We start from the raw sequence: 22,752 nt of genomic DNA, 5'->3' as shown, positions 1-22,752 counted from the left end.
CTTTTAAATATTTTGGGGCATTTTAATTAATATATTCCACAATGAAAGTTATCTTTTCTCTTGAGCCAACCTTGCTGATGTAGAGAGGATCTGGTGTGTGGTGCAACAGGAGAAGCCAACGCTTACACATGGAGAGGAGACTGTTACACCTGGGATCCCAGCGAAATAACAACATCCTTTGTGAACGTTCGGACAGTGACAGGTACTCTTTATGAAGAGTGTAGGGATCTATTGTACCCCTGATGCCTCCTCTGCCCTCTGAAGCATTTGATCAAACACAGATCAGTAACCGGAAATGACAAAATCCTAATAGCTTCTGGCATCATTCATCAGAGAGGAGAAGGATAGATGGATATTCTTCCTTCTCCTAGTTGGGAATCATGCCAAGGACGTTGTGCTTCAGAGAAGGAATACTAACCACTGAGCCACTGTGCTGCCCACCACTAAGCCACAAGGAGCTGCTATACAACTGCCATAGCCCTTCCCAGCAATCAGAATTGTGCAGAATTGTGCCGGTACCGATAGCATGTATGTTTTTAGTAGTGGGTTAATATAAAATGATACATGTTAGTATATGTAAAGGGTTGTATCAGAATAAAAGCTATACATGTTCATACAATATTACTGTGAAAATGAAGACAGACCATTTTTTTTGTTGAGTTATACAGAGAGAAGAAAGATGATAAAAAGAGACTTACAAGTCACAAAAGTCAAAGCACACAGGTGCACCAGGCAGACCATAACCTTTAACATTGGCTGTATATCGGGTGGAATGGTGAGCAGGCATTAATCCTCCAATAATGACATCTCCCTCCTTGTAATATTCATACTCAAACAATGGCTTCAACATATCAAGTCTACAAGGAGATGCTGAGCTCCGGGTCAATACAGCTCCATAGAATGTGATGGGAAGGATGAGGATCAGCAGGTAACAGACACAGAAGAGTGGAGACCATCTCATGGCACACAGCAGATCCTCTCAGTCACCGGCAGATCTGCCCAGGAGGAGACACAATCACCAGAACTTTATACACATCGACTGAGACCGATTTACACTACAGAACAAAGAACGGAAGAATAGAAACATCGACTGAGACCGATTTACACTACAGAACAAAGAACGGAAGGATAGAAACATCGACTGAGACCGATTTACACTACAGAACAAAGAAGGGAAGAATAGAAACATCGACTGAGACCGATTTACACTACAGAACAAAGAAGGGAAGAATAGAAACATCGACTGAGACCGATTTACACTACAGAACAAAGAACGGAAGGATAGAAACATGGACTGAGACCGATTTACACTACAGAACAAAGAAGGGAAGAATAGAAACATCGACTGAGACCGATTTACACTACAGAACAAAGAAGGGAAGAATAGAAACATCGACTGAGACCGATTTACACTACAGAACAAAGAAGGGAAGAATAGAAACATGGACTGAGACCGATTTACACTACAGAACAAAGAACGGAAGAATAGAAACATCGACTGAGACCGATTTACACTACAGAACAAAGAACCGAAGAATAGATATCTTAATAATATCTTAATAATATCGATAGGCAATGCTTTAAAAGCCTTTACAGGTCCCAAATTTATATTTACACAGGAGGTCTAATGCAATAATTACTGCCGTTGATATAACGTTCATGGTGATACCTCACATGAATGGTGCAATCTCTGTTTACATACCAACATGGGACCAATGCTTACATTCGCCTTTTTGCAGGAGCATGGGAAGGGGGGAAGGGTAGGGTGATTTGTTTTTTTTTACACTGTCCCTTTCTTGGAGCCAGTGTGGAACTGCTGGCTGCATTCTCAGATTCCCCTGTGGGACAGAAGAGCCCAAGAAAACTGGAAAGCGGCAAGAGGGAGGAGGAGTCCCTTCCTGACGCTTTTCAAAACAATCCAGCTGCTAATTGGCCACTAGAATTGATTTTACATGAAAGCAGACTGCCAGCTGAAAAAAACAATACCAGGATGATGCCTGTTGCTGCATCATCCTGGTATGACCACTCAAAGTCCAGCGACATACCATTACATTGCTGGTCCATGTTGGGCATATACAGTGTGTGTGTGTATATGTGTGTATATATATATATATATATATAATGTGTGTGTATGTGTATATGTATGTATATACATGTATGTGTGTGTATATATATATATATATATATATATATATATATATATACATACAGTACATATACACACACACAGGTGAAACTCGAAAAATGAGAATATGGTGCAAAAGTTCATTTATTTCAGTGCAGCAACTTAAATGGTGAAACTAATATATGAGACTCATTCCATGCAAAGCAAGATAGTTCAAGCCGTGATTTGTCATCATTGTGATGATTATGGCTTACAGCTCATGAAAACCCCAAATCCACAATCTCAGAAAATGAGAATATTCCATGCAATCAATAAAACACGGATTGTACATAGAACAATATCGCACCTCTGAAAAGTAGAAGCTGCATATGTACTCAGTACTTGGTTTGGGCCCCTTTTGCAGCAATTACTGCCTCAATGCGGCGTGGCATGGAAGCTATCAGCCTGTGGCACTGCTGAGGTGTTATGGAAGACCAGGATGCTTCAATAGCGGCCTTCAGCTCTTCTGCATTGTTCGGTCTCATGTCTCTCATCTTTCTCTTGGCAATGCCCCATAGATCCTCTATGGGGTTCAGGTCAGGCGAGTTTGCTGGCCAATCAAGCACAGTAATCCCACGGTCATTGAACCAGGTTTTGGTGCTTTTGGCAGTGTGGGCGGTGCCAAGTCCTGCTGGAAAATGAAGTCAGCATCCCCATAAAGCTCGTCTGCGGAAGGAAGCATGAAGTGCTCCAAAATCTCCTGGTAGACGGCTGCATTGACCCTGGACTTCATGAAGCACAGTGGACCAACACCAGCAGATGACATGGCTCCCCAAATCAACACAGACTGTGGAAACTTCACACTGGACTTCAAGCATCTTGCAGTATGTGCCTCTCCATTCTTCCTCCATACTCGGGGTCCTTGGGCCTCTCCATTCTTCCTCCATACTCGGGGTCCTTGGGCCTCTCCATTCTTCCTCCATACTCGGGGTCCTTGGACCTCTCCATTCTTCCTCCATACTCGGGGTCCTTGGGCCTCTCCATTCTTCCTCCATACTCGGGGTCCTTGGGCCTCCCCATTCTTCCTCCATACTCGAGGTCCTTGGGCCTCTCCATTCTTCCTCCATACTCGGGGACCTTGGGCCTCTCCATTCTTCCTCCATTCTTGGGGTCCTTGGTTTCCAAATGAGATGCAAAGGTTGGGGGGTGTGTCCAAGATGGCGACCAGACGAGTTGTATGACCCGCAGTTCCGGTGGAGACACTGTCAATCCGCTGCCATCCTGGCGACAGTGGACCTGGAGTGTCAGGGGGAGGCACCGCGGTACGAGCGGGAGCACAGCAGAGGTGAGCCGGGTGAATATCGCCCCCCTCCGTGATCCATTGCAGCCTGCTGAAGCCGCAGCTGCGGCTGAAATCACTACCGCTCGGGAGCTGGGTGAGAGTGGTTGGAGGTAGGAGGGGTCTCCTGTGGACCAGAGACCCCCCTCCCGGAACAGCAGGCAATCCCCCCTGGCCTATCGGACCCCCCCCCCCCTCAGACCAGGGGATACGGCCTGTAATAAAGTCCTCTGGGCGCCCTCACTACCATAGGCCTTACTGAGCCACCAGTGGGCCCATAAGCTCTTTAATCCCTGAAGCCCTGCACTTGGGGAATACAGAGGGGCCCCTAGCTTGTACCCTGAGGGACCCGAGAATCAATACTCTGCAGGGTTGGTGCAGACACCAGGATCAATACTCATTGACCTTCACATACAATCTGAGGCCTTCGTTGGGGCTCTCGATCATCCTACAGAGTAGCACATAAGTTTATAAGCACAGAGGGGCCAAGCTTGGGCCCAGAAAACATGGTGGCTTAGTTACAGGAGCCCTGACACGGGGAAGTTGGACGTATTGATACTATCAAGGAGAGACACCGCTGCTATGGGGAAAGCGGATAGGAGACCTGCTACCCCACGGTCCAGATCCCCCCTGCCGACCTAAAGGTCCCACAAATCGCAGCATTCCGGAGTTATTCTGGTCTCAGACACCAGAACACACTGAGTCCTCTGCTACCTGCTGTAAGATGGGAAACAGCTCTCACTGTTTGAATATTGTGTGAAGTAAATTGGAGAACGTCCTGACTGACGTTCAGTTTGGCCACAAGATGTCACTGTTTCTAACACAGCCTCAGACTGCATAGCTATTTCTATATTCAATAAGGGGTGGGGTTTTCTCAAAGAGAGTGAACAGGAAAAGAAAAGAGAAGCCATACTGGAGAGAGAGAGAGAGAGAGAGAGAGAGAGAGAGGAAGGCTGAGTAATCGGAGAATCTGTTGCCATCCAGCTCTGAAGGCTGCCCTCCGTAATCAGAAATCCTATTGAATGAAGCTGATGGTGTTGCAGACGCTAATCCTGTTCAAAGAGGGGAAGATTTGCTGCCAGGAAGCTGATGAGGACAGAGGAGCAAAGCAACATACATTGCTGATAATATTGCATGCTTAGTGGAGAGACTTTTGTTCTGTTCAGAGTCATCAGCGGATGCAAAGCAGACCCGGGTCAGTAGGATCGTGCACACACCTCATTTCAGTGTTGGCGCCCAGGGTCCAGGCCTATAGTTAGTTAGTTAGGGTCTCTGTTTGTGTCAGGCCACAAGTGTTATTATTGATCATTGGAAGGACTCCACAACTTAAAGTGACATTTCACATTGGAGAGCTGATAAAATCCTACAAACTCACCCCAGACTGGCGTTTTGCTCAGAAGGAATACTCAGGCACGTGCTACAGGACCAGTTATGGGGGGGGAATACTGTAGATCTGTGTAAGATTGTAAGCTGTTGTGCTGCACCGCAGGCTAGCCCATACCGTACACCCATACACTGATTCCTGCTCTGTAGGGTAATAACAGGTAAGGTGTGGCAGCTTAGTTGTGCCCCCCAGTAGGTAAATTACTTCACTTTCTACCTTCATCCATCAGGAGGCGCCGTGCTGTGCAGCACAAGGGTCTCAGCCTTTGGGCTGGGTGAATGTAAATTTATTGTATGTTCCCAGCATTTGTGGTTGTGTTTATTTGCCACCTCTAAGTAAAATTCTGTTGTGACAAAAGCTGGTGTTGGGGTTGCTTTCCTCGTTCGTGACTTCACTGTATCCTGGGGAGCCCACCCCGGTACACGGCTTACACTGCTTCTCCCACACAGTCGCTTCACAAAGTGCCTCACTCGCAAAGCAGGAACCCAGCCACAACACCCACAGCCTGTCAGGTTGGATACCCCACCTCTTACTATAGAGGATTTGAAAGCGGTTGCATCAGATATTAAAGAGACCCTCTCTGCTGCAATAGCAGATTTACATATCGACATGCAGGCGGTAGACCAAAGGCTTGAAGTGGTGGAGGATAAAGTTATCACACAAGACCTTGCCATTCATGATATACGCACGCTGGTAGATGTGCATACTGTACATCTAAGAGAGCTTGATCGCCACATTGAAGACCTGGACAATAGGGGGCAACGTCATAATTTAAGGGTACGCGGTGTCCCTGAAACAATTGAATCTGGTCAACTCACCTAAACGCTCTTAACCATTTTCAATGATCTGCTGGAAAGACCGCAAGAGTCTCCTATTGAGTTTGAACACCTCCATAGGGTGCTGCGCCCTAGAAGTAGAGAGACTGACCCCCCGAGAGACATAATTTGTTGCTTAGTCGATTTCCTTAAAGAAGAAATACTGCATAGAGCAAAGGATCGCAATCGGTTGATCTTTAATGGGGCGAACATTACATTTTTTCAAGATCTTTCACATCTTACCTTACAATGTAGAAACGACTTGCACCCTTTATTGGATCTACTATGCTCAAGGGGTATTGCTTACTGCTGGAGATTCCCATTTGCCCTCTCAGCAACACACATGGGGAGATCAGCGCTCCTGAGATTCCCGGAGGATGTAACAGCATTTTGTGAGGCCCTCGACATTCCTAAAGTGGACACACCCAATTGGTCAGGCGAATCCCACCTTGCATTCCAGGAGGAAGAAGAACCGATGGAGACCCACTCTGCTGGACATCAAGGAGGAACAAGGCAATGCGGACTATCCCACCACACCTCGTCCTCTCCTGCTAGCCGACGGCTCAGCTTTGGGGTCAATCCTCTAGCCTCCCAAGCACGCCGTAAGGCACGTCATGAATGACACTTGTCCATTCCCCCCTCTCCTCACATCAGTGCATTACCGCTTATCCATTTAATGGCTTTTCTCGCATCTGAGCTAATACTTGAAATGCCTCCCCTTCAAATCCTGGTTCAATGTCACCTCCGAAGGAAGTCCTAACCACTCTGAGACAGGCGCCAGGGTATGTGTATTATAATAGACTGTCCTCACTCTCATGTACAATATTTGCTCAGATGCTTTCCCAATTTACAAATGGCTCTGTTTATATCCTGCGAAACTGAAGTGATGAAATGCTCGGAGCTTCTGATTCTTAGACTATGGAGATGATTGGCACCACTCTGGTCTCCATCAGCTCTATGGTCAGCTGGCAGAGACACTGGCTGCATTCTCAGGTTGCCCTGATGGCACTTGACTGCCCAAGAAGGCCGTGTAAGGAAGCGGGAAAGGGGGGCATCATCTTCTACTGCTTGCAAAAGCAATCCTGCAGCTAATTAGCCGCTAGGATTGCTTTTACATGAAAGACAATCGCGGACTGTAAAAAAACAATACCAGGATGCAGCTGTAGGCATCATCCTGGTATAACCACTCAAAGTCCAGTGATGTACCAGTACACTGGTCCTTGTTGGGTATACAGTAATACCTCGGTTTACAAATTTAATTCATTCTGCAGGACGTTTCGTATAGCGAAAAACTCGTAAACCGAAACACTGTTTCCCATAGGAATGCCAATTAATCCATTCCGAAGGTCAGTAAACGCTACTAAAATACTGCATGAGTTTTTTTATTAACTCATGTGGTATTTTAGTAGTGACAACCATGTGTTAATGTTTCAGCTGTCAGCGGGGTTCCCCACTGACAGATGAATGTAAAAGAATTGCTGGCAATTAAAAAAAAAATTTAATTGCCAGCAATTTTTTTACACTCAGCTGTCAAGTGGCAGTTTTTAAATGTAATTACCTTTTGTTTTTTTTTTCTTCACTTTCCCCCTCCAACTAAAAGAGAGAAAGTTTCTTTTAGTTTATTTCCCTAAGTTAAAAGAAACAATGTTTCCTTTCAGTTTCTTAAAAGATACAAAGTATCCTTTAGCTCCAGGGAAAGTGAAAGCTAATGTGAGCTATAGTGAAAAAAAAAAAAAGACGGCAATTGCATTTAAAAATCAGCACTGACATATACTTCGTATTGTGAAAGAAATTTGTAAAAAATGTGTAAACCGAGGCATTATTTTCAATGGATTTTCATTCGTAAACCGAAAATTAAGTTAACAAAGGCATTCGTAAACCGAGGTATTACTGTGTATGATATGTTCTTTTTTTTTTGTATGCAGCCAGTGGACTGAATGAAAAAATGAGAAGAAATCTCTGTCAGAAAAAGTGTGTGGTATGCCCACCATTAGAATATACCACCTTGCATCCATCCACTTCTAATGGTGGGCACACATTAGGTCACGCGGTGCCACATGCGCCAGATTGTACAAATGTCTAAATAGTGGCACGCTTGAATAAAAATTGTCCACGTATAAGTGGTACCCCATATGGAGAAATGATGACACCAAGTCCCAAACTATCTTGCCACTGCTCCCCATGTAGTCTGGGCATCCGGGGGGCTCCACGTGACTATCTTTTCCCTCGTAAATCTGAAACTTATAAGTATAGCCTGTTGTCCTCTCACAGGTCTTCTACATCTTGACCCCATATCTGGCACGCTTGCTGGGGAGAAATTGTTTGAATGGAAGGTGGCCAGAAAAATTAATGAGGGACTCATCAACACAGATGTTTTGCTGGGGAGTATAGACATCTGCAAATTTTTGGTTAAGGTGATTTGTGAGGGGCTGAATTTTGTGGAGCTGGTCAAATTCAGGGTCACTGTCAGGAACCGCCGCGATGTGCGGCTCGGCGCAGGCGCAGTGTGCCCGGTCACGCTGGTGTACGGGCACTAGGTCCTGGCCAGCCGCGGTGGAAACGGAACTCGCGTATGCGCACTCAGTGCCACGGGCTCACGTCTGGCACCAATGACAGCGCAGGGCGCGATATTCAAATCCGCCCTGCACTGACATGAATTGCCGTTTGGTCTCTCTGTGTTCCTGATCCCGTGTACTCGTTATTTTGATTGTTGCTGACCCGGATTGTCCCTGACTGTGCTGTAATCTCCTGCTCTGACCCCTGGCTCGCCTGACCTCTCTCCTGGATTCCCCCTATTGGATCTCATCTCCTGTTACTGACCTGGCGTGTGACCCGAACATTCTCTGCCCACTGCCTTGTACCGCGCTGCTCCCACGGCTACCGACTTGGCTTGTCTGACCACGCTCCTGCTCATCCATCCATCCACCGTGCTCTGGCACATCCGCCTCTTCACATCAGGCTCTCACCCTGCAGATACCTCTGGCGGATTCCTCTACCATGGGTAGGTATACTCGGGGGCTGCGACCTGGTCTCGGTCTGCTCCAAGTCCATCCCCACCATCAGGGGCCCTGGTGAACAAGCAGATCGGGACTTAGACTCTGTGCTTTGGGGAATCCTAACCGGTGGGTTGCTAGAGGTACCGCCAGGTGGTTCGCTGCAGTCACCCCGAGGATGGCAGTGTATTGTCATTGAAATGTATAAAACACATTATACTGTCATATCTATGCCTGGCCATGGCAGCAGAGAACACGGCATATGATGAATCGGGTCTGCAGACCAAAACAACCACAATGCATTTCTTTTATTAATGCCCATGTTGAGGGTTAGGCCCCTAAAAAATGTAAATTCAGAAACCGTAACGAGTTTCCATGCGAATGGTCTGGCAAGGTTTGAATTTGGGTTGGTGGCGATAAATTGTTGTGCATACAGCGGGGCAAAAAAGTACTTAGTCAGCCACCAATTGTACAAGTTCTCCCACTTACAAAGATGAGAGAGGCCTGTAATTGGCATCATAGGTAGACCTCAACTATGAGAGACAAAATGAGAAAACAAATCCAGACAATCACATTGGCTGATCTGGAAAAAATTTATTTGCAAATTATGGTGGAAAATCAGTATTTGGTCACCTACAAACAAGCAAGATTTCTGGCTCTCACAGACCTGGACCTTCTTCTTTAAGAGGCTTTTCTGTCCTGCACTCATTACCTGTATCAATGGCACCTGTTTGAACTTGTTATCAGTATAAAAGACACCTGTCCACAACCTCAAACAGTCACACTCCAAACTCCACTATGATGAAGACCAAAGAGCTGTCGAAGGACACCAGAAACAAAATTGTAGACCTGCACCAAGCTGGGAAGACTGAATCTGCAATAGGCAAACTGTCAGGAATGGACTGGCCAGCAATGGTGGGACTCACCTGCCTTATGAGCTGCAGTACCAGGGCTGGCCAGCGGGTGCTCCCAGCAATCAGAGACTCAACCTTGCAGCCAGCTAAACACCTGGAACTGATTATACTGGTGTATTTAAGGGATGGCCAGACCTGCAGACTCTGCCTTGGTGTGTGTTTTTCCTGGGCCCTGTATCTTGTTCCTGCACCCTGCTCCTGTTCCTGTCTTGTTGCTGACCCGGCTTGATTCTGACCTCTGCTGACTTCTCCTGTTCTGATCCCTGGCTTGTGACCCCGACCATTCTCTGCCTGACCCCCTGTACCTACCTGCCTGTTAGTTGCTGTACCCGGCTCGTGACCTGACTACTCTCTGCCTGCTCCTCCTGTTCCTACCTGCCCGTTTGTTATTGACCCGGCCTGCCTGACGACGCTTGCATTGTATGTATTATCTGTGGGTGGTTTGGTTTGTTTGCACTATGTTATGTTTTAGTATTGCACTGCGTTTATGTTTGTATTGTTAGTCTTGAATAAATTATATTGTTTATAACTTATCTGAAGCCTGCGTTTCCCTGCGTCAGTCACATACCTCTGGTCATACCCTGGAGCCCTGACATTACACCAAGGCCAATCCTGACCAGAAGTGGCTGCACGGGGAAGCCATCTTGGCTTGTTACTGGGAAAGATGGATCTTGATGAGGTTGTATATTTGCCGCTGCTGGTTTTTGATGACAGAGAATATGCTTCTCAGGCTCTGAGGGAGTATACCCAGGATCAACTGCTAGAATGTATACGGGTCGCTCATGTCCTGGTAGATCAGGGCACAGAGTTCTCTGAGGTGCAACCTTTGATTCAGGTTTGTGTAGAGTTGGTTTCATCTGGTACCCCTGAAAGCAGGGATGAATTTTTGCACCATTTAGTGCAGACCAGGTAGAGTCCCTGGTATGGTTATTAGAGGATGATGTGGATTGCTTCTTGGAGCATTATGCTGCATGTTCACCACAGACACTAAGAGATTGTATAAACGCAGTGCAGTCTTTGGTCAGACAGGCTTTGTGTAAGCTGAGCTTTGTTCAACCCATACTGCAGACATGGTCAGACTTGTTGCACCCAGCCTCAGTCAGCCTACAAAGACCCAGTCCTGCTTCTAATCTATTTCCTCAAAGCTCTACTCCTGTATTCCCAACAGCTCCTCCTGCCCTGCTATCTACCGCATGTCAGTACCCTGTTCCCACTCGCTGCACCTATCCTGCCTTTAACCCTGTAAAGAAGCCCTCTGTAGCAACTGTTCCCTCCTCTGTTCCATCCTCCAGCTCTTCCCTGTCTCCAGCTGCTCCATTCGTTTGCAGACCTGCGTTTACTTGCAGTGCTCCAGTAGTTAAAACCAGAAAAAAGCGAAAATTCTTTCCAACCAATACCATCCTGCCAGTATCCAAACCGGTGAGCCTGCCGTCCGAGAAGCTGCCTTCCGTGGTTCAGCCTGATGCCTCTACTCAGCCTGATGCCTCTACTCAGCCTGATGCCTCTACTCAGCCTGATGCCTCTACTCAGCCTGATGCCTCTCTTCAGCCTGATGCCTCTACTCAGCCTGATGCCTCCATTCAGCCTGATGCCTCTACCCAGCATGACGAACTGATCCAGCCTGATGATCCTATTAGGCCAGTTGACTCGATGCCCGCTGTTGATCCAGACGATCTGGTACCTGATCCGGTGCCCGCTGTCGTGCCAATTGACTCAGAGCCCGCTGTCGTGCCTGGTGACTCGGTGCTCACTGCCTTGCCAGATGACGCGGTGCCCGCTGGCGAGCCAAATGACCTGATGCCTGGTGACCCAGTGCCCGCTGTCATACCTGGTGACCCGATGCCCGCTGTCGAGCCAGACAATCCGGTACCTGATCCGGTGCCCGCTGTCGTGCCAATTGACTCAGAGCCCACTGTCGTACCTGGTGACTCGGTGCCCACTGCCTTGCCAGATGACGCGGTGCCCACTGGCGAGCCAAATGACCTGATGCCTGGTGACCCAGTGCCCGCTGTCATACCTGGTGACCCGATGCCCGCTGTTCCGCCAGTTGACTCGGTGCCCGCTGTTCCGCCAGTTGACTCGGTGCCCGCAGTCCTGCCAGACGACTCGGTGCCCGCAGTCTTGCCAGACGACTCGGTGCCCGCAGTCTTGCCAGACGACTCGGTGCCCGCAGTCTTGCCAGACGACTCGATGCCCGCTGTCCAGCCAGACGATCCAATGTCTGACCCAGTGCCCGCGGTCATACCAGTTGACTCGGTGCCCACTGCCTTGCCAGACGACTCGGTGCCCGCAGTCTTGCCAGACGACTCGGTGCCCGCAGTCTTGCCAGACGACTCGATGCCCGCTGTTCCGCCAGTTGACTCGGTGTCCGCTGTTCCGCCAGTTGACTCGGTGCCCGCTGTTCCGCCAGTTGACTCGGTGCCCGCAGCCCTGCCAGACGACTCGGTGCCCGCAGTCTTGCCAGACGACTCGATGCCCGCTGTCCAGTCAGACGATCCAATGTGTGACCCAGTGCCCGCGGTCATACCAGTTGACTCGGAGCCCACTGCCTTGCCAGATGACGCGGTGCCCGCTGTCGAGCCAAATGACCTGATGCCTGGTGACCCGATGCCCGCTGTCCAGCCAGACGATCCAATGTCTGACCCAGTGCCAGCGGTCATGCCAGTTGACTCGGAGCCCACTGTCGTGCCTGGTGACTCGGTGCCCGCCACTCCGCCTGGGGGCCTGAGACCTGTTGCTCCGCCTGGGGTCCGCCTGGGGGCCTGAGACCTGTCGCCCCGCCTGGGGGCCTGAGACCTGTCGCCCCGCCTGGGGGCCCGAGAAATGTCGCTCCGCCTGGGGGTCCGGCGCCCGCCGCCCCGCCTGGGGGCCCGAGACCTGTCGCTCCGCCTGGGGGTCCGGCGCCCGCCGCTCCGCCTGGGGGCCCGAGACCTGTCGCTCCACCTGGGGGTCCGGCGCCCGCCGCTCCGCCTGGGGGCCCGAGACCTGTCGCTCTGCCTGGGGGTCCGGCGCCCGCCGCTCCGCCTGGGGGCCCGAGACCTGCCGCCCCGCCTGGGGGCCCGATGCCTGTCGCCCCGCCGGGGGCCCGGTGCCTGCTGCTCCGCCCGGTGGCCCGGTGCCTGCTGCTCCGCCCGGTGCCTGCTGCTCCGTCTGGTGGCCCGGTGCCTGCTGCTCCGCCTGGTGGCCCGCTGCCTGCTGCTTCACCTGGTAATCCGATGTGCCTCTGCCCGGAGTCCAGCCCGATGTGCCTCTGCCCGGAGTCCAGCCCGATGTGCCTCTGCCCGGAGTCCAGCCCGATGTGCCTCTGCCCGGAGTCCAGCCCGATGTGCCTCTGCCCGGAGTCCAGCCCGATGTGCCTCTGCCCGGTGTGCCCCTGCCCGGTGTGCCGCTGCCCGGAGTCCTGCCCGGTGTGCCAGTCTTTGATATCCCGCCAGTTACCAGACCCGGGTGGTGGAACATTTTGCCCAGCTAGGACTGTTTGGAGCGTCCTGAGGCCGCTCCTTGAGGGGGGGGATACTGTCAGGAATGGACTGGCCAGCAATGGTGGGACTCACCTGCCTTATGAGCTGCAGTACCAGGGCTGGCCAGCGGGTGATCCCAGCAATCAGAGACTCAACCTTGCAGCCAGCTAAACACCTGGAACTGATTATACTGGTGTATTTAAGGGATGGCCAGACCTGCAGACTCTGCCTTGGTGTGTGTTTTTCCTGGGCCCTGTATCCTGTTCCTGCATCCTGTTCCTGTTCCTGTCTTGTTGCTGACCCGGCTTGATTCTTACCTCTGCTGACTTCTCCTGTTCTGATCCCTGGCTTGTGACCCCGACCATTCTCTGCCTGACCCCCTGTACCTACCTGCCTGTTAGTTGCTGTACCCGGCTCGTGACCTGACTACTCTCTGCCTGCTCCCCCTGTACCTACCTGCCCGTTTGTTATTGACCCGGCCTGCCTGACGACGCTTGCATTGTATGTATTATCTGTGGGTGGTTTGGTTCGTTTGCACTGTGTTATGTTTTAGTATTGCACTGCGTTTATGTTTGTATTGTTAGTGTTAATAAATTACATTGTTTATAACTTATCTGAAGCCTGCGTTTCCCTGCGTCAGTCACATACCTCTGGTCATACCCTGGAGCCCTGACACAAGCAGCTTGGTGTGAATAAATCAACTGTGGGAGCAATAATTAGAAAATGGAAGACATACAAGACCACTGATAATCTCCCTCCATCTGGGGCTCCACGCAAGATCTCACCCGATGGGGTCAAAATGATCACAAGAACGGTGAGCAAAAATCCCAGGACCACACGGGGGACCTAGTGAATGACCTGCAGAGAGCTGGGACCAACATAACAAAGGCTACCATCAGTAACACACTACGCCGCCAGGGGCTCAGATCCTGCAGTGCCAGACGTGTCCCCCTGCTTAAGCCAGTACATGTCCGGGCCCGTCTGAAGTTTGCTAGAGAGCATTTGTGTCAGGAATGGATTCAGCACTGGTGGTGGGACTCTCCTGCCGTGTGGGCTGCAGTACCAGAGCTGACCAGCGGGTGCTCTCAGCACTGGTGGTGGATCTCTCCTGCCGTGTGGGCTGCAGTACCAGAGCTGACCAGCGGGTGCTCTTAGCAGCCAGAAGCTCACAATCAGCCAAACCTGGGGCTGATTACAGAAAGGTGTATATAAGGCATGACCAGGCCTGTGCTCTGGGCCTTGGTGTATGTTTTCCCATGAGCCCCTGTATCCTGTTCCTAGTTCCTGTGAGAAGATACCTTGTTGCCGACCCTGCCTGATCCTGATTCCTGTTGACCGTCTCCTGTTCTGACTACTGGCTCATCCCTGACCATCCTTCTGCCTGATCCTCTGTACTGCGCTATCCGTGAGTTACTGAACCCGGCTTGTGACCTTGACCATTCTCTGCCTGCTCCTTTGATACCTTGCTGCCCGCACGTTGCTGACTTGGCCCGTCTGACCACGCTCACTACTCTGCCATCCATCCATCCTGCACGGATCCAGCCGTACCTGCACGTACCTCTGGCGGATCCCTCTATCACTAGCAGGTGTACTCAGGGGCCGCGACCTGGTTCCTGTCTGCTCCAAGTCCATCCCCACCATCAGGGGCCCTGGTGAATAGCAGACTGGGACTTAGACTCCGCGCCCTGGGGAATCCTGCCCTGAGGACCGCTAGAGGTACCACCAGGCAGTCGTTACAGAACCCTACGGCCGGCCTGACCATTCCACCTCTCCAGCCCTGACTACGCCTGTGTTCCTGCACCTCCTAAGATTAGTGGAAGGTTAGTTTGCTCACTGTGCATTTATATATATATATATCTGGGTGGCTAATAACCTGTATTATACTATATCTGAAACCTGCGTTTCCCTGTGTCAGTCCACACCTTTCTGGTCACTCCTTGATTCCTGACAATTTGGATGATCCAGAAGAGGATTGGGAGAATGTCATATGGTCAGATGAAACCAAAATAGAACTGTTTGGTAGAAACACAACTCGTCGTTGTGTGAGAGAATGCTGAGTTGCATCCAAAGAACACCATACCTACTGTGAAGCATGGGGGTGGCAACATCATGCTTTGGGGCTGTTTCTCCGCAAAGGGACCAGGACGACTGATCCATGTACAGGACAGAATGAATGGGGCCATGTATCGTGAGATTTTGAGTGCAAACCTCCTTCCATCAGCAAGGGCATTGAAGATGAAACGTGGCTGGGTCTTCCAACATGACAATGATCCCAAACATACCACCCGGGCAATGAAGGAGTGGCTTCGTAAGAAGCATTTCAAGGTCCTGGAGTGGCCTAGCCAGTCTCCAGATCTCAACCCCATAGAAAACCTTTGGAGGGAGTTGAAAGTCCGTGTTGCCCAGCGACAGCCCCAAAACATCACTGCTCTAGAGGAGATCTGCATGGAGGATGGGCCAACATACCAGCAACAGTGTGTGCCAACCTTGTGAAGACTTCCAGGAAACGTCTGACCTCTGTCATTGCCAACAAAGGATATATAACAAAAGTATTGAGATGAACTTTTCATATTCACCAAATACTTATTTTCCACCATAATTTGCAAAATAAATTCTTTCCAGATCAGCCAATGTGATTGTCAGGATTTGTTTTCTCATTTTGTCTCTCATAGTTGAGGTCTCCCTATGATGCCAATTACAGGCCTCTCTCATCTTTGTAAGTGGGAGAACTTGTACAATTGGTGGCTGACTAAATACTTTTTTGCCCCACTGTATAACACAATTTGACCAGCCTGAAGTGAACAGTGTGACTCCAACTCTCTCTGAAGGGAGCTGAGATCGGAGAACGCTCCTTTGGCTTCAAATCACATCCCTTGACTGAGAGCATTTTCCACATTACCCATTTTTTTTCAGTTCTCTACATATTGTAATGACCATTCACACCTCAGACCTCTCCCACCATTGGAAACAAAAGATATGTGAATGATCATTCACACCTCAAATTCCTCATGAAGACCCCCTGCCAAGTGGCCTTAATGACTCCCTCCACCTGACACTTTTCCACCCTTGGAAACAAAAGAAATGTTAATGAGCAACTCACACCTCAGCTAATCTCAACACATACTGCTGTCTCTGCTTCTATTCTCTGCATTTCTCTGAAACAGTCTGAAATAGTTCATAATTTACAACTTTTCAATGCATTCTGGGCCTTTGGGAGGTTCTCCTGTGCTTATCTTTAAAAAAACACTTCAAAACGCAAACGCACTATGTCACAGGAGTGGGGGGCCCATGGAACTCAACTTACTTTAGAGGGGTGGGGAGACCCCTGTCTCAGCTCACCATATCCCTCTTATATGTAAGTCACCCTGTGCCTGTTAGGGGTACAGGGTGATCTGTCCTAATATTGGGGTGGGGGGGTTGTTGATTGTTTAATGCCATGTGGTTGCATCCAAATGTTCTATTGTATGTCTTGCATGGGCGCAAAATATTATGGGATGTATGTGTTTATGGGTATTGGCTTGGTGGGGGGTGTCTCCAGCAGACCTCCCTTCTGATGGGACTGTCTGCTGGTGTGTCTCTTGTAACTAAATGTAGATTGCCTCGCCCTGTGTCATTATGCAGGGAGGGGGGATTATCCCCTGAGTGTATATATCTTGTATCTGTGTTAAAATAAACTAGGCTACTTCCTGGTTTACTTCAAGACTGGTGTCGTCTAGTCTTGTATGGTCAGCTGTGGTGTCTGTTGTCGATATTCGGATGGGAAAGTGGGAGTCTAACGGAAGTATCCAAGTGCAGTCTGGGGTCGGTTCCATAACACACATAAACACAGCTAAACAGATGGTTTTTAACCTGCATTTTCCAGCAATCTGTTTCTATCGTTCAGAAGTGTCCCGTATACATGGAGCCTTACATGGCCTAATATCTGTTGTCCCTTATTGATTGCTAACGTTGCCGTATTCCATCATCTTTATTGGCATGTTGTGATATGTATATATTTGCTCCTGGGCCTGTATGATTATTTTTGTTCCTCTGGGGTTTACATGATCCCATTTCAATCCTCATGGGGTGATTGGAACACTTATCATCCTGATGCTCAGCTAATATGCCATCTAACATATATTTTTGTAATTGGCGATGACATATTGCAATTCATTTACCAAGTAAGGTGGTATTTCTTCCCATCTCTTCAGGGAAACCTATCCTGCCCTCACCTAACAGCCGATCTCCTCCACTCCTCTTACCACTCCATCCCCCACAGCCATTTCCTCCTGTACCACTATCCCCTTCCTCCTAGATTGTAAGCTCCAAGGAGCAGGGCCCTCGAACCCCTCGTGTATTGTATTGTTACTGTATTGTCTCATGTTCTGTCCCCCACTATAATGTACAGCGCTGAGCAAACGTTTTGGCGCTATATAAATACTGTAAAATAATAATATAAATTTACCGCTTCTGTGAATAATGGATTGTGTTTATTTCATTATTATTATTATACAGTATTTATAAAGCGCCAATAGTTCGCTCAGCGCTGTACATTACAAAAGGGGACAGAACATGTGACAGAACAATACCAATACAATACAAAATATGAGGGGATGGAGGGCCCTGCTCTTTCGAGCTTACAATCTAGGAGGGAGGGGATGGTGGTACAGGAGGAGATAGCTGTGGGGGATGGAGTGGTAGGAAGAGTGGAGGAGGTCGGCAAGTTAGCAGGGGGTGGGGTAGGCTTCCCTGAAGAGGTGGGTTTTCAGGGTGCGCCTAAAGGTGAGGAGAGTAGAGGATAATCTGATGGGTTGGGGCAGGGAGTTCCAGAGGATGGGTGACACCCTGTAAAAGTCCTGGAGGCGGGCATGGGAGGAGGAGACCAGGGAACTAGAGAGAAGGAGGTCTTGTGAGGAGCAGAGTGTGCGTGTTGGGTGGTACTTGGATATTAGGTCACTGATGTAGTTCGGGGCAGTATGGTGGACAGCTTTGTACGTCAGCGTTAGGATTTTGAATTTGATCCGTTGTGCAATCGGAAGCCAGTGGAGGGATTGGCAACGGGGGGGTGGAGGACACTGAGTGGAGGCCAGTGGAGGGATTGGCAGAGGGGGGTGGAGGACACTGAGTGGAGGCCAGTGGAGGGATTGGCAGAGGGGGGTGGAGGACACTGAGTGGAGGCCAGTGGAGGGATTGGCAGAGGGGGGTGGAGGACACTGAGTGGAGGCCAGTGGAGCGATTGGCAGAGGGGGGTGGAGGACACTGAGTGGAGGCCAGTGGAGCGATTGGCAGAGGGAGGTGGCGGAGATGGAACGGTTGGAAAGGTGAATGAGTCTGGCAGCCGTATTCAGGATGGACTGAAGCGGGGATAGCCAGTGACAAGGCAGGCCAGTGAGGAGGGAGTTGCAGTAATCAAGTCGTGATATGATGAGGGAGTGGATGAGCTGTTTAGTGGTTTCTGGGGTTAGGAACGTGCAGATTTTATATTTCATGTATTGTATTGTATTTCATGGAGCTTATCTATGATGTATGGTATATTTATTAGCCTTAGGTGTCAGCTCCTGTGGTAGTGAGCCCTTGTTGATGGTCAACTTGGGGTTCCCCAGGGTGAGGAGTCTAAACCCCAGCCTGCTTCTTCACTAGAGCCCCTGATGGTGGGGATGGACTTGCAGCAAGCTGGGACCAGGTCGCGGTCGCTGAGTACACCCAGCTGAGGATGAGGAGACCGCTCAGGGGAGCAGAGTACAATGGGAGGAGACAAACGGAGGTCAGGACGAGGTCAGGATGGGCGGAAAACAAGCACAGTCAGAGAAGGAAGCTGGGGTCCTTATACGAGTAGTCAATGCAGGATATAGGCAGTACAGGGGCGGACTGACCATTCGGGCACTGCCCGAGGGCCCGGGGTCAGTAGGGGGCCCTATGAAATGCCCCTGGTAACTTTTATAGGCTTTTTTTGGGTGTGCTTTGAGGGTGGTCAAGGACACAGGGGCCTCATGATCCCCTATTGCCCGGGGGCCCCATGAGTTGTCAGTCCGCCCCTGAGGCAGTAGCAACACACAGGAGCTCCAACAACTAGGAAGTTGCTCAGGCAACGTGGCCTAGTCTGAGCATTTCTTATATAGGCAGGCAAACAAGGAGGCGGGCCAGGAAGTGATGGAAGGGAAGGAAATAAAACCCAGAGAACAGCAGACGACGCCCATAGGTGAGCACAGACAGTCCACACATGTGAAAGGGATCAGGAACAGCACTGCACCAAGGAGGTCAGAACACACAAACAAGAAACTGCAGGCTAACTTGTGACATTAGGCCTTTGCAATCCGGATTGCTCAAGTTGTTATATTGTGATGTGTATTTTTCACCTTGCAAGGTTTCATATTTTTTTATGCCAGATTTATAATAAAGTCATTTTTGTACCATTAACTACTCTGCTTGGGTTAATTTTAAACCGTTACTACAGACGGCCCTTTTTCAGTATGATCTAATTCTTCGGCATTAACCCACATCTATATTGACTGAGGAGTCAGAGTAGTTCTATAGGGTGATCCACCTATATTGCGGCATTTTTCTATCATTTTGTATGAATATGTACGTTTGTCTAGGATGTTTCCAGTCCCAGTTGGTAGTTACTACATCACCCACCATTGATGAGCCGTACTTCCAAGAATGTGTGCGAGGGGAACATAGATAAAGTCCTCACCAAGGCGAGCTGGAAAGCCGCACTCTCCACTATATATAAGCGCTACTGTTTCAGTCACCGGGAACTTGGACAAAAAACGCTCCATCATTGGTATCCTACCCCCTTCAAGTTACCTAAATTATACCTGACATGGTCCCCTAGGTGCTGGTGACTATGTGGAGAAACAAGATTTTTTCCCCATATTTTATGGCACCCTTACTGGAATGCTATCTACTTCCTAGCCTCTAATATTATAGGGCACTGGGGTTTTTTTTGCCTTCCTCTGGATCAACCGTGGGTGTAGGATTATAACTTTTTTTTTCTATGGTTGAACTGGATGGACTTTTGTCTTTTTTCAGCCAGACTAACTATGTAACTTAGATCTTACCTGACACTGTCCTTACATTACTGAATTTAGGTACTTTACAAATACCCCTTAATGTTACATTTGTGGTTCTCTACCTACTTTTTGCAGCTGAACGCACCATTGTTAGAATATGGAATTCCTTTCACAGCCCAGTATGGTCAACACTCTTAGAGATTTAAACTACCAATGTGAAATGGAAAAAATACCAGAATTAAAAAAAATTATTAGCACAAAAAATTCATTCTAATTTGGTCCATATGGCTAAATAACGCAGATTGTACTTTATAAGATTGATGACATGTACTTACATTGCCTTGTATTGCTGACTGGAACTATTTCCTTGTATTGTTAGTCCACTCCCGTGTTTGATTACCCTCCTCCAATATTTCTCCTCCTTCTACCCTGCCTTAACTGTAAAGCGGAGTTCCACATGGAAAAAAAATAAAAGTCAGCAGCTACAAAAACTGTAGCTGCTGACTTTTAAAATACGGCCACTTACCTGTCCCTGGGTCCCGCGGTGTCCTCACCACCACCGCTGATTTCACCGGCTGTATTCTCTCCCCGCCATCTTCAGTGTGGGCACCCGGCTGTGACAGCTTGCAGCTTCACAGCCAGGTGCCCACTGCGCATGCGGGAAAAGCGCTGCGCTTCGTGAATGGCCCCTTAGTCTTCTGGGTCCTGTCACGTGACACAAAAGACTACGGGGAGGGAGGGGGGGAGGACAACTTCCACTTCCGATTGCCCAGGCGATTGCAGGGGAAGTGGGAGCGGGTACCTGTTAAATTCGGGTAACCGCTCCCCAAAGGTGCCAATCCTTAATGAGGAGCAGGGGACAAAGGCTTCAAGCGGAACTTCCCCTTTTGGGTGGAGCTCCACTTTAACTTCCCTCTCTATACTCCCTTTTCCTTCCCTCTTACATCCCCAAGATGAAGACATTTGTTCTCCACCATTACTATGGCTGTAAACTTCCGTTCAGTCTACTAATTCTATGTGACCTGCTGTTTGCATTACTGTTTTTCTTCGTGTCATTTATGCTCCTGTAATTTGTATGACTTCATTCTTCTGTACACCTTTACTGCTTTATGAATTTATTGATATAGTCGGATACATCTACATACAATGATAAATATAATGAATGTGACACTGACAAATGACATCACAATCATCTTCTAAGAGAACGTGTTTAATATTTACCTTTATGGAAGGTGATGACAGAAATCTTCCCTCTCTTGAGTGATGGGTGGTTTTGGTATCTGACGCTTTAGGATGTTTTTGATACTTTGTCCCCCTCTGGTCACTGTGGTTCCTCCTCAATAAGTGACTACATTGTTCTGTAGTGATGTAACGGCTGATGGGAGGAATCACTACACCCAGCAGGGAACAAGGTTTCCAACAAACCCAAAGTATCTGATACTAGTGGCATCCATAGCTCTTCAAGAGAGACTCAGTTAGACTGACCATGTCCCGAAGAGGTAAGTATTAAATATTTAAATTCCCAAACACGAGTACAATACTAAAATATATATATAATAATAGAGATAATGACATAACTACAAGTAGCCCAGTGTTGCTCCATACATATCAGCGGATAACTGTCTTTGTATTCAGGTCAGGTCTGAACAGAATTATGTAACATTTTGGGAAGAATAAACAGCCAAGAAGTCCAGAACTTGATGCCATTATAGCAAAGACCTCCACAGCCACCATGTATTTCCCTCTGGTGCTCAGATAGGCCGGGATCATGGCAATCCAGACACTGCAGAACACCAGCATGCTGAAGGTGATGTACTTGGCCTCATTAAAACTGTCCGGTAATGTCCTGGCTAAAAAAGCGATAATGAAGCTCACAGCTGCCAGAAGCCCCATATATCCCAGGACAGAGTAGAAGCCGATAACTGAACCCTCATTACACTGAATGATGATCTTCCCCTGATAAGAGTGAATGTCTCGATCCTGGAATGGGGGAGAAATAGACAACCAAGTGACACAGATTATGACTTGGACCAGTGAGAAGACACAAATGATACAATTGGGCAGTTTGGTTCCCATCCATTTCCTCCAGGGACTCCCAGGTTTGGTGGCTTTAAAGGCAATACACACCATGATACTTTTGGCAAGTAGAGAAGAGACGGCAACTGAGAAGATGACACCAAAAGAGGTGACACGCAGCATGCAGGTCACATCTACTGGATGGCCGAGGAACAAGAAGACACAGAGGAAGCTCAGCATGATGGAGGCCAGGAGAAGATAGCTCAGGTTCCGGTTATTGGCTTTAACAATGGGGGTGTCCCGGTAATATATAAATATCCCCAATATTAAACCAGTCAGAAGGCAACAGAGGATGGAGATGGCTGAAAATACTGCAACAATGGTGTCACCAGTGTAGGAGAGAAATTCCACCAGTCTTGGAACACACTGATCCTTCTTCTCATTTGGCCATTCATCATCAGGACATTTCATGCAGTTTTCACTGTCTGCAGGAAGAACAATACAAACAAAATGAGCATCGGGGTCAGAGCTTCTGAGGAAATGAACTGTCTTGTGTTGTCTTACAGCTAGCAATGGGATTTCCATCAGTTAATTGTGGGAGATAGATATTATAAATATTATTATTACATCGAGTTTATATAGCACCAACAGGGTTTACTCAGAGCTGTACAATAGAGTGGGGGGACAATACAAGAAACAGAACAGCAACAACAACAGTGAACGAGGGGTTAGAG

The 22,752-nt window shown here is 48.7% G+C and overlaps 1 protein-coding gene across 1 annotated transcript; it reads right to left on the bottom strand.

Moving 5' to 3' along the window:
* Nucleotides 1-21,100: 21,100 nt before the first annotated feature.
* On the bottom strand, nt 21,101-22,489 carry LOC149465126 (vomeronasal type-2 receptor 26-like). Its single transcript, XM_089673620.1, has one exon. The coding sequence runs from the start codon at nt 22,487-22,489 to the stop codon at nt 21,611-21,613; it is 879 nt and encodes a 292-aa protein (XP_089529746.1). The 3' UTR covers nt 21,101-21,610.
* Between the last annotated feature and the right edge of the window lie 263 nt (nt 22,490-22,752).

Source organism: Staurois parvus, unplaced genomic scaffold (assembly GCF_062004578.1).
Source record: "Staurois parvus isolate SC_StPar_1 unplaced genomic scaffold, SC_StPar_1.0 ptg000143l, whole genome shotgun sequence".
NCBI classification, from domain to species: domain Eukaryota; kingdom Metazoa; phylum Chordata; class Amphibia; order Anura; family Ranidae; genus Staurois; species Staurois parvus.
This window is presented reverse-complemented; position numbering and strand designations above follow the sequence as displayed.